At 38.1% G+C, this 18006-nt stretch overlaps 1 protein-coding gene across 2 annotated transcripts; it reads left to right on the top strand.

Moving 5' to 3' along the window:
- Positions 1 to 2667: 2667 nt before the first annotated feature.
- On the top strand, positions 2668 to 17397 carry LOC145421870 (sialoadhesin-like). 2 transcript variants are annotated; one of them, XR_013903245.1, is made up of 8 exons: positions 2668 to 2937; positions 3706 to 4011; positions 4106 to 4366; positions 4867 to 5115; positions 5319 to 5381; positions 6340 to 6391; positions 9825 to 16394; positions 17095 to 17397. XR_013903245.1 is itself a non-coding variant. In XM_080292785.1 (7 exons), exons 1-7 carry the CDS (start codon positions 2721 to 2723, stop codon positions 9871 to 9873), a joined length of 1197 nt encoding a protein of 398 aa, XP_080148911.1. In that variant the 5' UTR covers positions 2668 to 2720; the 3' UTR covers positions 9874 to 17397. The 2 variants fall into 2 exon arrangements, 1 of the variants encoding a protein (XP_080148911.1); XM_080292785.1 differs by having other exon boundaries at positions 9825 to 17397.
- The last annotated feature ends 609 nt before the right edge of the window (positions 17398 to 18006 follow it).

Raw genomic sequence — 18006 nt, 5'->3', positions numbered from 1 at the left:
TTATATTATAGGTTTTATGTTAGCACCAGGCAGGCTTGATCAACAACAACACAAGTACATGTCAGCAGTTAACATGACGCCCGTATCTTTATACTGTGGTAGTAAATGCACACAACCTGTGTTGTTTTCCACAGACTCATGTACATCACAGCCTGCAGACTCTCATTTGACACTTCTCTGTGTAACTGAAACTTTGACTGTGTCTCTATTTTAGCCATTTGTGGCGTATTTGCTCTCAGCTTTTTCTGTAGCACCACCACTTACACCTAACCTCCTCTTGACCTGAAGCACCTTCCAAAGCTGTGACCTAGACTCCCCTGGGACCCTAAAACATTTATATTTTAGTAAATCAAAATACAAAGCAGAAGTAGAAAACAGTGTTCTGTGGGAGAAAATGCCTTATTGATGTCATAGGTCTGACGTGAGTGATCTGATTGCTTTGATGGCACAGTAGGTTCATAATAACTCAGATAAGCACTTGTTACAATCAAAGTATGCAGGATAGCATCTATGACAACGTTTACACTACAACAATGTTATAAAATCATGGATCCTTCCTTTTATCAGCAGTTCAGGTTGATGATGGTCATGGTGTAGAGGTGTGGGCGATATTTTCTTGGCACACTTTGTACCCTAACTCTGGCAAAAATGTCAACCCCAGAGTTTTGCAGTCTGAGTATAAGATGAGTATAATTTTCTTTGAGATTGCGTCCATCATATTTTACACAAATTTGCATAGTTTCGTGACTTTGTGGTGGCTCACAGTCTGTTTTGCATGAGCTCAAAGTGTGGTCATAAATATTTTGTAAAAAAACTGAGTGTAAAACTCTGCCTAACGCACCCCTCCAACAGCCAAACCCATCTGTTCTCGGACTGGATTGTTAAATTTCTGATTGACATGACATTGACCAATCAGCTGAAAGGAAGAAAAATCAAGTCAAAATTTGTACGTCTAAGTTGAAAGCCACACGCAGCCAGGAAACCTGAGCGCAGAGGTTTTACATGCAGGTTTTTGCTTTGTATCTGTAACCAGACCTTAAGCAAAAAATGTGTAACTCGTGTAAATATTTTTTACAAACACACAAATTCTCATCTATAGACGCACAAAACATTGAATTTTCAATGTTTTACAAAACAAAAATATCCATTTGATTTACAAGTACATACTATTTATGACTCCAATTTGAGCCCATAGTTTGTTTTCTGTGTAGTGTTGGCAGGAAGGCTGCTGCAGGTCAACCTGCATGAAGCGTTTCCTGTTTTCTGGCTAAAACAAAGACTTTAGAAATGTGTTTCTCCCACACTGATGGCAAGATCCTGTCACGGTTTTGGTCTTTGTCTCAGTGTCTCAGTTTTTCTAACAGCAAGTCTGTGGTTAAAGCAGACTGATTACTGATGCAGTCACTCATCAGTAATCAAACCACCTCCAGCTCACTTCCTATGTGCTGAACCACAGTCATGTAGAAAAAAAAATGTGTCAAAAATGTGCAACACAAGAAAATACTAAGACAAAACTTAATCAAAGTAACTAATAAGTACTGTTGAAATTCTCTTATATTAAAAAAGAAAGGTTTGCTATCAAATAGTGAACATAAAGACCTGCCAATGAAGGCATCTTACAGGTACTGACATGTTTTCATGTATTTAATTTCGTGTGCGGTCTCCCAACTGACTTCAGCCACTCACCCACAATGTGTTTTGGTTTGTTTTTGTTGTCTGGCAACAATTTCTTCCTAATACCTAATGGCAGTCAGGTTATCTACCTTTTAGAGATCTGTTTTTTCGCTCCACTGACTCACCACCAAATCTGTTACGTTGAGCATAAATTAGCTGTAATAAATCCTAAAGTTTGAAAACTTTACCTGCTTAACAAAATGCAACCTTCAACAGACAAAGTCAAAAACATGGTGCATTGAAAAAGACGCGTTTAGTCTACAAGTGTTTAATGTCTTCTTGCTGTAGAAACATATCTACTAACATTACTCCCACTTCTTTCTCTAATATTACTTAAAAAAAAAAAACAATGCAGGCACCTGATTAGTGGAAAAGAAGCAATACTGAGCACATAGTTTCTTACAGGAGCCTATTCTCTGTTATTGAAAGAGTTATTGAAAAAAATATTCAATTAATTGTGAAAGGCAAAAATTACACAGAGGTCCAAATGATTATTTTTTAACCAACCTACAAATATGTTTATATCTGCATTTCGACAGTTTAACTCACTGGTGAGATCGCCTACTTAGATAACGAGTGAAATCTGAGTCTGTGTATTGAGGTGAAAAATGTAAACGTAATAATGAGAAACAATGTCCTGGTCCTGGGCCATGTTGGCCCAGTATACTTAGTTGTCGTGTGTTTTGTATTTTGTTCTTTATTCCTGCCTTGGTTGTTCTGTTAAGATGTTCCTTATTTGATTACCCCTATATATATATAGGGGTAATATATATATATATATATATATATATATATATATATATATATATAAAAAAAAAAATATATATATATATATATATATATATATATATATATATATATCCGGGTATTTACATCACAATATAAAGAGCCTTGAGGCAATTGTTGGCATCATTTGGTGCTATGTAAATAAATTTAATTGGACTGAATTAGATGATGCTTCTGTGTTTCTTTTAATTTCATATTTTATGTGAACAGTTCCTATTACGGCCATTTTGACCCTGAAGCCCAACTGGACTAAGATATACATGGGTGAAACATTCACTGTCAGATGTGACATCCAGGGAGGTGAAGGAACTTACTGGAGCTATGATTGGAGACCAAAAAGGTTTACCACATATTATACAACCAATGAAAGAACATTCTACAATGTTGGTTGGGATGACAATGGAGATTATCAATGCAGAGGCAAAACGGATCTTTCCTTCACACAGTGGAGCAATGTCATTCCAGTAACTGTATCATGTAAGTTGGGCATCTTTCATCCATATAAACTGCTTCATTCAAATTAGTTAAAAAAAAAAAAACATACGATAACTTGTCTGTGCAGATTCTCATTCATCCAGGCCATGGTAACCTAAGGAGCTTGGAAAGAAAAGCAACTCGACTTCTTTAAGTTTCTTGAAGGGACTTAAAGAAGTCCAGTCACTTGACTGATTAATTAAATAATGACCCAGTATTTTGAGTTTGTTCTGAACGCATGATTCTTTGCCTTGGAGTTAAGAAATTATTTATGTTCCAGTTCTAGAATGTGTGTGTTTTCTCTGAATTTGGTAGCTATAGCACTGGATTTCTTGTTTTATGTTGGTTCCCTTTTTCATGCCTAGTCTGATCTCCATGTTCTGTCTTCAGCATCTTTGTGAATATTTCCCTTTTTTTTTACTCCCTCTCAGTCTGTCACATCTAAATGTCGTGTTTTTCCAGTTGTATCTCAGTGTCTGTTATTGTGTTCTCTAGTGTGTTACTTTATGTGTGCCACACACAGCGTATTGTGACATGGTGTGGTTCAAATGACAACAATAAAATTAGTATTATGTATGACAGTGGTACAGTTTGTAATTCCACTGTCAAGATTTGGTGATATTTATTTACATGTTTTCATCCAGTTATTTAAATGTTTTTGCTCAAAAGGGCAGAGTGAACCTGGCCTGATTTGTGGACCCATCATATACCAATATTATTTAAAAAAATACATAAATAAAAAAGCCTAATCTAAAAATCTTGTTTCAACAGTTAAACTGCATCCTGTCCTCACTCTGTCTCCCTCATGGCTCAGTCCTGGAGCCTCAGTAACTCTGAACTGTGAGGTTGAATATCCTTCTGAAGGATGGAGCTTCTCCTGGTATAAAGCTGTTCCTTATTATAAAATAACAGAGGAGCCCTACACGTATGAGCTGCTACCTGATGGCAGCAAGACTGCTCAGAGTTTGTACATCATTACTGGGCAGACAAGCACAGCAGCATATGTGTGCAGAGCGGAAAGAGGAAGCAACTACTACTACACCTACTACAGCGATCCAAAGTTTGTCTGGTCTGCTGGTCAGTTTCTTTCTGTCTCTCAATACTTGTAATGATGCTTAGTTTTCATGTGTTCTTCCTGTGCTTTCACTTATTGATCCATGTTGTTTTTCAGATGCTTCATCAGCGGCGTCTCTCACAGTCGGCCCTGTAGTGCAAAATTTTGGCTCTGACTTTGTCAAACTGACTTGTAAGGGAAACTCCTCTTCATGGAGAGTGAGGAAGTTCCCAGAGAATGGCCGGCCATATTGTAGCAACTTTTGGCTGTCAGGAGAATCTGTATGCACAATCGACACAACATATTCAGATGACGGAGTGTACTGGTGTGAGTCTATGTTAAAAGAGTTCAGCAATGCAGTCAACATCACTTTACAGGGTTTGTAGAATGGTTTTTTTCCCCTTTTGTGTTATAACGTTTCATGAATATTTCTATCACTATGTATGTTAAGCAATTCTTTCATGGAAAAAGAGGCAGAAATGTAAAGATTATTTTATTTTTGGAATCTCAACTCAGCAGCATAATAGTCTTCGTTATTAGTTTTATTTCATTCCATGTTTTATAAATTAATTTACCAACATTTTTCAAGAACATATATATATATATGATTATGATGTAATTGTACTCCCCATTCAGCTGAGGCTGAATAGCATCTCGCTGAGACACACTTGACAGTTGAAAGGGCTCTATGAGCTAAAAGAAAGGACGATTTTGTTGTTTTTTTTTAATAAGTCACATATCAGATCTTTAGCTATAAGCTATAACACATTTGATCAATCAGTAATTATTATTGCACATGTTTTTTTTCCTCTTTTTTATTTTCTAAAATCCAGCACCAGCTGATCCATTTGAAATAATATCTTCTGTATGTTTTGCAGACTTTTATTCTGGTCCTCTGATGGTGGTCCCTGTTGATCCTGTGAATGAGGGAACTTTTGTTAGTCTTAGTTGCAACTTGAGAAGAAAAAAAATCTTTCCCAATGTGGCTTTTTATCACAATGACAAACTTGTCCAAAATGATTCCCGAGAGGAGCTGAACTTCTTGGCAGTGTCAAAGTCTGATGAAGGTTTCTACAAGTGTCAGTACTCAGGAAAAGAGTCACCATCGCGTTACATGACGGTTAAATGTGAGTAGCATTTGAAAATGTGACTTCTTTTTAAATAATTGTAATCTTTGAGAAGGAACTCACTTGTCATTTGTTGTATTAGCACATATATGAGCATCGAAATAATCTTGTTCTTTTTTGGGAGAATGGTTTTAAAATTGTATTTTGAAAAATGTCTCATATAGTGTCACTTAATACTGTTTAAATGTTTGTTATCACACTAGCTACTGTACCACCTGAAATCTTCAGCCAGAATGAAAGTAGTGAAAACAGCCCCCTTCATCCTGGTCAGTACTTAAATTTGTTATTATTAAATTTTTAATTTTGATTGAGGCTGCGTTACAAGTCAAATTTTTATGTGACATGATATGGTGTCAAGAGAGCAACTGTGGTTCTGCTGGAGGAAGTCAGAAGTGACAGAGAAGTTTGTGAGGGTGGAGCAGGACATGTTTGACAATGTGTCAGGGGTGATTTGTGATATTAAGATTTTCATTGGGAGTGACCAGGATAGACAAGAGTAGAAATGAGTACATCAGAGGGGCAGCTCAGGTTGACAAGATTGAAGGTGAGACTGAGATGGTTTGGATATGTGCAGAGGACAGTGGGCATAGTGGACAAAGGAAGTTGAAGATGGAGCTGCCCTAGAGGAGGTAAAGCAGACGACCATAGAAGAAGATTCATCAGTGTGTGTATAGCTTTAAAAAAAAATCATATGACTGAGCCAAATTGACTGCAATTTCCAAATCACCAAGAGGAGAGGTGCTAGCTTTTTATCCTCCATTAAACAATCCAAGTTGAGAGAAAACATGATTTTCTCCAGTCTGGGATCATCTGGGATCCCAGTAGCCTGAAATGTTTTGGGGGGTTTTTGTTTTGTTTTTTACAATTCAGCACATATCGAGTAACACGCCAACACAGTATCGACACAGTAAGGGGGATAAGGTGCATAAGGTGTCATCTATCCATAACTAGTCGAGTATGTAGAGGGTTGGTGTGACTGTGGAGAATGACAGGAAGGCTGAGATGGAGTCAGATAATGTGTTGTGGTGACTATGTGATAATGTGTTGGCAGCCGGCAGCCAAGTGAAGAATATTTTAATTTAAAAAGACTCACAGTATGAAAATATTTTGAATTATGAAAAATTGCATAGTTCTGGATTTATTTATACAATAAAAGTTGTTGTTGTTGTTTATTCAGTCTAATGACTTTAAAATAATTGTTGCTGGATTTATTTATTTTTTTAGGTAGTGCTGCTGTCTATGAATCAGCAAACAAAAATGGAAGACACTGGAAATGGTACAGTACAGACACACACACACACATATTATATATATATATATATATTAGGGGTGCAACGATACACAAAATTCACGGTTCGGTTCGGTTCGATACTTTGGTGTCACGGTTCGATATTTTTTCGATACAAAAAAAATGTTCATGCCTTTTTAATTTGTCATTTATTAAAATTATAAATATATATTTTAACTTGAAAGTACAGTTTTTAAATTTAACCCTAACCCTTGTGCGTGTTTTTTATTTTGACAGCGAATACGCACCTGTGGACCACTTATGTGCAGCCCTGGTTATTTAGCTCGTCATATTGCAGCCACAGAAATTCTTTTGTCCATGAAACCATAAAGCTGCACTTTCTTTTTGCCTTATAGTCTGATTTGTCATAACTTCTCCGTTTTGTGGTAAGCTTTTCTTTGGCTGTCACTTCTTCACCCTGACCTGTCTTATTTGGCTCAGCAGAACTAAAATATATATCTGATCTGTGAAGGTTCTCAGTCATCCAGGTCATCGTAGTCAAATATATGTCCTGCTGCTTTTACACACGCACTCACATTAAGCTCAGCGATTCTCTGCGCGATCAACCTCTCACATGTTTAAGCTGCGGGAGATTTCACTTGTCATGTTTGCATAGTAAGCTAACAATTAATAAGACGATGTCAGAGGAATTGATGCACAAATTATCATCACTCACCAATCAGTGCTGTCGCTCTCTATACACAGTTCGCGCGATTGCAAAGTGAAAGCAAAAAAACAAGTGCAAATTCAAACGCGATTTCAATATGTCACATATTGACAGTGGCTCACCCAATGACATAATTACCCAGCTACATTTCTGAAAGAATGCAAAAGCATTGACATATATTTTTCTTCCTACAATAGCCCGACAGGCAGGGCAGAGATAGCCCCGGGACGTCGGGCTAGCGATATTGCGAGCCCTGTATCTGATTGAGGAATCACTCATCTTTGGAAAAGAGAGTTTATTACAGAGAAATGTCTCTTTCCAAAATAAAAGCTATTCTATCCGCTTCTTCTGGGCTATATTCTCAGCAGCATATTAAACATATCAGGTCTCCATAAGGAGAATCCTGTGCTAACAGCTGTCTAAATGACTCGGCTAAAGTTTGTAGCATGCGTGCTTGTTGTTTTTGTCTGCTTCCACTTGTCTTTGCACTAGGATGATGTCGGCGTAAATGTGCAGTCATATTCGTTGTGTTCCCACTAGTGCTTTCAGGTTAATCTCGTTGAAATGACCTTAACGCCACAACACGGCAAATCTCCGTTAACGAGCTACCACCGATCGCCCCGTGCATGGGGCTAGACGGCCAACACGTTAACGAGCTAACTGCGCTAACACACTAGCTCCCACCCATGTAATTGAGCATTGCATGGCACATCCAACATACTGTTTTACTTTAGTCCATGACTCGCTTACCTTCAGGGTCATACGTCACATGAAAACCAAAATAATTCCAAACGCCAGATCTGAATGAGGGTGGGGGAGGTCCACTTCTGTCTCGCTAGCTTGCCCTGCACTCTTCCTTCTGACCATTAGTGATGTGCGGATCGATCTTGAAATATCGATTCCTCCGATACCAATCATTTATGTTCTAGAATCGATTCTCACATTAAAATATCGATATTTTAGTAATTTAGAGTAAATTTGTAGTTTATCATTAACAGGAACACAGTGGAAAGAAACTATAACATTCGGATTGCCTACATTCAAAGGAACTACTTCCTCTTCCGCCTTTCATAGTCATGTGCGAAATACGGCTGTATAAATGTCTGGCAGCGCCTTGGCGTGCGCACTCATAACAATGGCTGAGCGTAATTGTGCGGATGTATTTTACCTCCACAAACAGCTGAGACGTGGTTTGCGATACATGTGGCAAAAAAGTGCTCCAAGAGTGAGGTGTTGTGGCCGTAGCTTACTAGGGAGACATTCAAAAGGTCTGGGGGGGCGTGATAAATACATTTTACAGGGTTTATTTATCGGATAAAAGCGGGGGTGTCCAAATGAGGCTGCTTATGAGGACCCGGCCTTCGCGGTCTAAAGAAAGCCGGGTAGTACGTCACGAGCTCCCTCGGTGGAGGGTGAATATAACCGGGCGCTGATGTAAACTCTCAACCGTCTCACACTTCTGTTTAATCATTTTCTGTTTGACGTTTATTCAGCTGTGTGAAAACCCCGGAGGAACCCTCCCGAGGGATTAATAAAGTTAAATTTAATTTAATCTAATAACTTTAATCTCAGCCAAACCGATTTACTCACGAACAAATAAAACACTGAAAAAGCCAAACAATAACATTTTTAAGTTATTAAAGTGACTTGTACATCATGTTTAACCTGAGTAGTGAGAGACCGCGGGGGTTTGAAAACAATGTGTCGGTCGGCTCAGATATTTGAAGTTCACACAGCTACATTCTCACCTGAAAATATGTTAGAAGTTTTTTGCGACCCAGAAAGAGAAATAAGAGTGATATTAAAACTAAGTAGCTGCCGTCATTGTTGGAAACTGGAATTGGCTGGGCCGCGCTATGAATTCTGCGATATGGTTTTTCAATTTTGTTGTCCGGGTGGAAAATCGGGGGAAATTAGGGAAAATGGTGGCTCCGGGAGATTTTCGGGAAGGGCACTGAAATTCGGTATTCTCCTAGAAAAATCGGGAGGGTTGGCATGTATGGTTGTGGCAACATCACTAACCTTGTCAAACACCTCAGAGTAAATGATATCACAGAATATGAGGAGCGTATGTTGAGGCGAACTGAAGAGGAGGACAGGGACAGGTGCTGCTAGGGCGAGACAGACGTCTCTCACGGAGTCCTTTAGTGCTCCAGGCAGGCAAGGTGTTTAAATAGCACAACTTCAGTTTTTTTTATTTCTATATGATGAACTCTGCATTATTAAGTGATAAGAACAAGTAATCTGATGCCCTGTAATCATTATGATGCTATAATTTGAGATACAATAAATAAAATACGTTTTTGTACAAAGTATCGGTATCGGATCAGTATCGTCGATACCACCCTGAATATTACTTGGTATCGGATCGGAGAGGAAATCAGTGGTATCGCACATCACTACTGACCATGCTGTCTGTGTTGAGCGCTCAGTGAATCTGCGTTCGACTACTCCGCCTAGGCTGCACTCTCGAGCCTAGGCGGAGTAGTCGAACGCAGATTCACTGAGCACTCAACACAGACAGCATCGTCAGAAGGAAAGTTGATAAAATAAATTACAAATTTTGTATTGTTCGATACATATGCGTACCGAACCGAAAGCACTGTATCGAACGGTTCAATATGGATACGAATATCGTTGCACCCCTAATATATATATATATATATATATAAGTCTTTTTGATTAAAGGATTTCAGGTTTTGGCTCATCATGGCATCATAAAACTTTCTATGTCTTTATGTGGATGTTTTACAGGTCAGTGAGGAGAGCCGTAGCTGCGAAGCAAAAAAGAATCCTTTTGTGAACCCACTGTTGCTCCTCTGCTACACAAATATCAGTGACGCTTCAGATTTTCCACAGTTAGTTTGTTTGAAGATAGCACATTAAATACAGACCTCATACTCTATACACTATTATCTACAAATATGGCACAAAAAAGGAATTCCAGCTCTAGACTTGCAGATCATGTCTTTATTGGGTCCGTCGGTCGAAGACTAATTCAGTACATCTATACACAACCAAGCCCAACCGTGACCCAACTTGAAGGTCAATATGATGTTCAACATTTGGATTTTAACTGAGTAATCTTTTGAATGTTATGGATGTCTATTACAGGTCCAGGGAATTTACATGATTAATAAATGTATTTTTATTAATTTACAAATATAAACATTAATGTGGTGTTATCAACATGATGCATATGAATGTGGGTTATGTATAAACAAACATGATTAATTACGTGTTAGCCTATATATTTAATAAGTACACGTGGGTAATTGTTTTGGTTATTTAACATTTTCTTGTTTTTCTTTGACTGGTTTGTTTATGTTAGTTAATCAAGTTATTTGTTTGTAACCAGGTTGAAATTGTCATTTATTAAAATGTGTTGAAAAGACGTCCACAACCACTACATTTGAACAATAATAGCTCGTAAACGTAAAGATCCTAGCAATAACAACACTAGATGTTCAGCAGATGTCGAAAAAAAGACATTGCCTGGTGTTACAAAACAACCCTTCCAATGGACCAAAATTGGACCTCCAAAAATGACTTATAAAAGATGTCATTCAGACATCACTCAGTGTGATGGCCCATGAAGTAAGAAAAAACTGAAATAGATGATCTTAAGTGACTTCAGCTTTTTAACTCCAAATAATCTCTGAATAGATTGTGAAAAATTATATTACACAATCTGAATGAAAAATCACCTGTAGATGTTATAACAATCTTGGGAACTATAGGCCGATCTCTAAGCTTCTATTCCTGTCCAAAATACTGGAGAGGATCGTTCTTTCACAACTCCGGCCGTATTTGGATGTGAATGCCATTTATGATAAATTTCAGTCTGCTTACAAACCCTGTTATAGTACTAAAACGGCCTTGCTCAGAGTCCTCAATGATCTCCTTCTGAATACTGACTCTGGACGCTCTTCATTCTTGGTCCTACTAGATCTATCCTCGGCCTTTGATATGGTAGATCATAACATCCTATTAGTGAGGCTTGAACACACAGTTGGCATTGGAGGTGCCACCCTAGATTAGTTTAAGTCATACCTTTCTAATAGGTCCTTCTCGATCAATTTTTGCCCTTATTTCTCCTCTGCTGCACCTAACCCTAACCCTGCAGCGTGCCTCAAGGATCTGTCCTTGGCCCCCTGCTCTTCTCACTCTATATGCTCCCCTTAGGCGCAATCTTTGAGGAGTATAACATTGCACATCAATGTTATGCCGACGACACACAGATGTATTTAAAATTAAGTGATTAAGGTTTGAGAAAAAGGCAAAGCATACAACCCATACCTGTGTGTGTGTGTGTGTGTGTGTGTGTGTGTGTGTGTGTGTGGTTGTGTGTGTGACGTGTATAGCAATCTTTTTTAATTTTCTTTTTTTCCATTGTTTAATGATTTTGATTGTCTGATAATGTGATAATGTCTTGATTTAACAATTGTTATAGAGCTTGCAGCACTTTTCTCTGACAATGCTCAAGGTATGATATATATATATATCTTACCTTGAGCATTGTCATAGATATATACATATCTATTTATACATATGTAACAATTAATCTCTGTACCTGCACTGTAAGATGACTAGCTTGTCTCAAATTGTGGCTGCATGACGATATTTCTAACACTGTCTAAAGTGTGCTATCATGACAATGACACCAAAAGCCTCTGGAAAGACCTCTTCCTGTCAGATAAAAGCTAATATTGGGTGCAGAGTAAATATGAGAACAAATAAAAAGAAGAAAAAAACCTATTACAAAATAAAGACTATAAATTTAAGTTGCTTACATAATTTTTTATGCATTTTATACGGTTTGTCTGTGACCCAGCTAGCTGTCTTGCATTTATTCTCATGTTAAGAAGACCAAAGATTATTTTTTATCTCCTAAATAGATATTTTCATGTAAACAGTTCATATTCAGTTTATTGAGGTCCTAGACCCAGCTGGACTCACGATAAAACAGCAGCTGTTATATGTGGTATTAGGGAAAGCTAACACACTCAGAGTTATACATACCTCTAACATCCGAATTTGGACAATTCTAATTCAAGCTATTATTTTAGCTGATCAAGTTGAACATTGTCTTTTATGACGCTTGTTTGAACTCTCTTGCTTTTGTTGTGAAGATGAAATAACTGAAACAACAGCTTTTAAAACAAATCTCTCTCTTTCTGCTTTTCTCTAAATACTACTGGAAAAGCGAAGTACCTTTTTGACACACCCACTGCCACACTGAGACCAACGAGGTATGAGATACCACTAGGGGGCAACGTGACACTGAGCTGCTTTGTGGACGGCTCTGACAACTGGACCATTTTGTGGTACAGAGCTGCCACATATGGCTCTAAAGACGAGCCTATGACAGAATATGAAGGGAAGAAAGCTATTAATGTGTCACAAGGAGGTATCTACCACTGCAGAGGAAGAAGCGATTCAGGTAGCATCACACACCAAAGTAATGCTGCCATCATTGAAGACACTTGTAAGTTCTCCTATTTATCTCTTAGTTATGGAAGTTAAAGTTATGTGATCTGTCCTTTTTTTTCCTTTCTCTCAGTAATATTGCATTAGCAAAGTATGGCATGAATAAGAGGATGTCTATACAGCCACAAACAGATAGAGAGTGTGCTGTTTAAATCTTTTACTGGTTTTACATAGTTCTTTTGTAATTTGAAAGATATACATTTAAGTAGTTTACATGACCCTTTTTTTAACTGTGTCTGTAAATATATGTTACTGCTCAGAATTCCAAACAATTCATATCTGTGAATCAGCTGGCTGTTTTAACATTGTTACTATTTCCTTACAAATAGCAGATTTCTTATACTTTAAACCCTAAGTTTCTTGTCAGTACTGTACTACATATCACTGGCCTTCAAGCTGGAAGAAATTAAACCACCAGTTAAAAAACCATCACTTGGCCCAGCTTGCTTAGCTAATTATAATTATAAAAACGATCTGTCAACACAAGGGCGTAGATTTGGTTTTGGCATTGGTGGGGACGGGTGTTTCAGCCACCGAACTCTGCCCTGTTTCTTTTTTTTTTCCTTTTTGTCTTTGCTTCTTGATAAAAAAGGAGAAATATACTTGCCTACATATGCTATTCTACATGCTATTAAACCATTTAAAATTACAATTCATAGTTTTATATGTGAATTATATAATGTTAAATTACTATTAAACAAATGACTCACTAAGTATTTTAGACTTTAGTTTACTTCAGCCATATTCCATATAAATCAGGTATCATACAAAAATAAAAACAGCTTCAAATACAGTCAAGACAATAAAAGAATATGACTTTAAGGACTTAAATGTGGGATGGAGCGATTTCGCAGGTCTTTCCTCCCCACTGCTGTCAGACTCCACAACAAAGATTTTTGCAGGTGATCACACACAAACCCACACATGTGCAATAAGACTAAGTGCAATACTCTTTGCTGAGTATTTTTGTAAGTTGTATTTTACTCAGTTGTATATAACATTTGTATTCTATTTTTATCCTAATGTATATTTTATTCTATTTTATTCTACTATTTTATTCTATTCTATTCTGTACAGTTGTGTACAGTATATTATTCTTATTGTATTCAAATTTTTGCTATATAACTTTGCACTGTCCACTTTCTGCTGTGACAAAACAAATTTCCCACGTGTGGGACTAATAAAGGTTATCTTATCTTAACAAGATTACTTCAGTTATAGTACACCAACTTCTCTTATGCATTAGCACTAAGGGAACACTAAATGAACTGGTGGTTTTTGTCCATAAAACTACTCATCTAAGATGACCACAAAATTATTATTATGTGCTTGATATGCCTGACCTTTGGCCCTGGATTTCCCCCTCTGACTGCACTAGGACATATTGCCTCTTGATAAAATAACACATTGATTCGTGCCATATAAAAAGTGAGACATGTCAATTCAGATTATTTGTCAAATCTACACTAATCAATCAATTTACATCAGCAGCCTAACAATTGTCGTGCAAACTGCACTACAAGGTGGAATATTTGCAAAATCATGACTACCTCATGATATTTTGTGTCAAAAAATTAACCCTATGAATATGTCAGTACCATTAGGATGAAATTATTGTGTCACCAACATTTTAACGTTAGACATATAATTTTAACAGCCTCTGTAAACTAATATCCTGGCTGCTCGAGGCTGCCGTTTTTTCTGACACTTTCAATCAAAATTAGAAATGCTGCTCTGAGACTGAGAGAACTAATAGTGCTGCATGTTGTGCAGTTAGTTTCCAAAAAACGTTGGTAAGATACAATTTTAGACTGACGTGTGCCAAAGCCTAGCATAGCCTGTAACGTTATTGTGACGGACACATTTTATGAGTGAGCTTGGCTTTAAGTGACTTACAGGTTTCTTTGAAAAATTCTTTCTTAAATCCAGGTTCTTCCTTTGTGCTGCCGTCCTCCTCTCCTCCTCGCAGGTTTTTGCTATTTTTAAACTGTTTTTCCTGTTTTTCCCTTTTTGAACAGTTTTACACTTCTTCACCGTTTGTGAACAGGAACTTTAGACTCTTTGGAACTTTTTTTTTTTTGTCTTATTGGACAAATGTTTTACAAAATGTTTCCATTTTTTTAACAAAGTTTTTCCTCTTTTTTCCCCTTTCAACAGTTTTTACACTTCTTCGCTGATTGTGAACACATATTTTCCTGAACCTCTCTGTTTTTGCGCTCTGGGTTTTACAGTTTCTTGTGAAAAAAAAAAAAAAGCAAATAAAGAATGTGTTTGTGAACAGGTTATTGCAGTCTGAAATGTAAAGTGAAACTTTATTTGATTACATTGTGTGAATGTTCAGGCATTAATAAATTAGTATTCCTAAAGGAGTTGCTGCAGTTTGTCTAATACTTTAGTTACATTTGACTTTATTGTGAAGGAAAATTTGATAATCCACAAATAATCATTTACAACAATATATTCTGCTTTAAATCTTTACAACTCACAACAGAGAACACAATAAAACTAATAACTGCTGCACACTGACACGTTCGTGTAATTTCCTGGGTTATCTGACAGTTATTGAATCCTTTAAAATGGAAAATAACAAAGTGGTACAAATAAATAATAATCTGAAACCGAGAAACTGATGTTTTACACATTAGTGTAGAAACATCTGGATTATCAGCCTGCAAAGACAAATAATCAGCTGGACTGAGTCAGAGAAGAGACCTGCTGATGTTTCCAACATGAAGCTTGTGTTGGACAGAACAGTTCATTCTCACTGAGGCTGGGTTCAGTAACAGCTGCTTAAAGTTTGGCTCAGCTGAGTACTTTCTGCTCCTATTGGTTTGTCTCATAGACAATAGGGGAAAAATATTTACAGTAAATGTACTCGTCAGCCCGCAGGATGATGAAGTCCTTCCTGTAGTGTCAGAGTGAAATCAGTGGTCTGTGTGGAGTGTTGCTGAATGCTGTCTGTCTCTGCTCAGCAGCAGGAGACTCAAAGTTCATCTGCAAAACGCTCTGAGACATTTCAGACAGTCTGCAGTTCAGCAGGAGGACGCTCTGAATCCTGACTCTGTCCATGTGTTCTGTAGGTCAGAAAAGCAACAACAGCAACAACAACAAGCACAACACAAAGTGACGCGCTCGCTATCAGTCCAGCACGTCCTCTTCTGACTCCGTCCCCTCTCAGTCCTCCTGGTTGATCTTCTAGCAGAAACAGGTGTGAGGTGCAGATAGATTCCCACGAGCGTGTTTCTTCCATGAAGACGCGACACTCGTACGTTCCAGCATCCGCAGTCGTCGCATTCTCCAGAATCAAAGACACGTCTCCATCCATCATGTGTCTGTCCTGCAGAGCCACCCGCTTCTTAAAAGATGGATGCTGCTTGGTGGTATCAAAGTGCTCGTCCCGGTACAAGAGCACATATTCTTCTCCCAGATCAGCTCTGCTCCAGTTCACAACTATGAACTTGTTGTTTGGAGCTCGACATGTCAGAGTGACGTTGTTTCCAGACTCAGCTGGGACTTTTTTGTCACGTGTGTGTGAAGAACCGCTGAGCTCGCCTTCAGCAGTGCAAGCCAGGACGCATGCGCAGAGCACGCCCCCGAACAGTGACGTAATTCGGAGTGTAGGCATTCGAGCGGAGAGCAAAGAGGTGTCTCATACATGCTGCTCACACATGCAACATTAATAAACGGAAATTTCTCGGGACCGCTCAGCTTCGGAAATAGCGGCTTGTCTGTTTTGCCTCACACGAAGCTGAAAACACTTCAGCAGCCTGTCTCTCAGCTTCGGTGTGGACACATCGGCTCTTATGTGCCCAAGTTTTTCTTCAGCCTCTGACGGTAAGTTGAAAACTCTTTACCCACTGAGAGGCTGTGTTTAAGGGCTTCAGCAGACTTGTTCAGGTATTGTTCTCTAGTCCTGCTGAACCCTTAAACACAATTCTTTTCAGATGGGTTCCACTTCGACTTTTGCTCATTTCACTGTAGTTTATATGATTTTTGGTTTTCAGTCTTAGCTTGGAGGCCCTAATTAAAAATCGTATCCACACCAAAGACGGAGACACGACTTTGGCAGCTTTCTTCCCGTTTTGCCACACAGATTTCGGTCTTTTTTGGGGGGTGGGGGGTTCTCAACCTAGTTTTTTCACTTTTTCAACTTTTCTGGATACGGTTCTTACAGTTTTCTCCACCTTTGATTTCGTTTTGGACATTTTCCAATATTCTGTCTCTTTTTGGGCAATCGCTTTACACGTTTTTGTTTTTGCTGTTGTTTTTTTGTCTCTTTGTTTACACAATTTTTACACTTTTCTAACCTTTTTTCTATTTTTGGAGAAGCATTTCACACTTTTTTGCTGTTTTTTTTTTAAACACTGTTTTTTCACTTTTTGAACAGTTTTTACGCTTCTTCACCTTTTGTGAACAGGGATTTTAGACTTTTTCCAACTTTTTTTCTTTTTTTTTTTCTTACGTCTTTTAACGATCTTTTCCGGGTTTTTTTTTTTTTAAAACAAAGTTTTTCCTCTTTTCTCCCTTTCAACAGTTTTTACACTTCTTCGCTGATTGTGGACACAGATTTTCCTGAACCTCTCTGTTTTTGCGCTCTGGGTTTTACAGTTTCTTGTGTGTGTAAAAAGCAAATAAAAAATGTGTTTGTGAACCGAATTTCCCAGAGGAACCCACCCGAGGAATTAATAAAGTTTTATCTTATCTCTCTCTCTCTCAGGTTATTGCAGTCTGAAATGTAAAGTGAAACTTTATTTGATTACATTGTGTGAATGTTCAGGCATTAATACTTTTTGGAAAGCTGAATTGAAAGAATAAAAAGTAAATGTGAAAAGTGTCACTTATCGTGCTGTTTCTTCTTACATTTAGAGTCTCTTTGTTGACGTGATCAAATAAACTGCTGAAGTCTGAGTAGTTTTAAAAGGGAAAAATTGGTTTTAAAGGGATTCTGCTAAAGTGAATGAAATGCTAATGAACCGAATAAAGGCATGAAATGACCTTTGTCTTAGTTAAAAGTGGGTGAAAGGTCAGAGATGGAGAGGATAATAAGGTGGGGCTGAAGATCAGTGAATCTTATGTCAAAACCTAATTGGTTGACTTGATATTAGAGGGAGAGCAAGAGAATGGGATGTGAATGGGGTAAAGTATAAACTTGGATGCCCAGAGGTGTTCATCATCATCATCGTCACGATCGAGAGGGGAGCTGCCATAAGAGGTGTGACTCAGAATTGGCCTGCAGGGCTACTCAGGTTTCTTCGTATCAGGCCAAGCAGCAAAGACTCCTGTGCAACAAGGCAGTCAGGCTGGGCGAGTCCTCTCACCCACCTCAGCTCCAGAACCCTGCATTATCTACTGCGTGAGATTCATCGGATCAGGGATCAAGACGTTGTTTGTCAGAGAGCTGAAATCAGCTTCCTGTGAAGGAGTTTGGTGGGCCTACCGATCAAAA

This window comes from Astatotilapia calliptera, chromosome 3 (assembly GCF_964374335.1).
Source record: "Astatotilapia calliptera chromosome 3, fAstCal68.1, whole genome shotgun sequence".
Lineage (NCBI taxonomy): Eukaryota > Metazoa > Chordata > Actinopteri > Cichliformes > Cichlidae > Astatotilapia > Astatotilapia calliptera.
Note: the sequence above shows the minus strand (reverse complement) of the source record. Positions and strands in the feature narration are given on the sequence as shown.

Excerpts from the sequence above, each read along its gene's own strand:
- LOC145421870 (XM_080292785.1), top strand. The coding sequence starts at position 2,721 with ATGGGTGAAACATTCACTGTCAGATGTGACATCCAGGGAGGTGAAGGA. Across the intron at positions 5,116-5,318 it reads GCGTTACATGACGGTTAAAT|CTACTGTACCACCTGAAATC; the intron begins GTGAGTAGCATT and ends TTATCACACTAG. Across the intron at positions 6,392-9,824 it reads AATGGAAGACACTGGAAATG|GTCAGTGAGGAGAGCCGTAG; the intron begins GTACAGTACAGA and ends GATGTTTTACAG.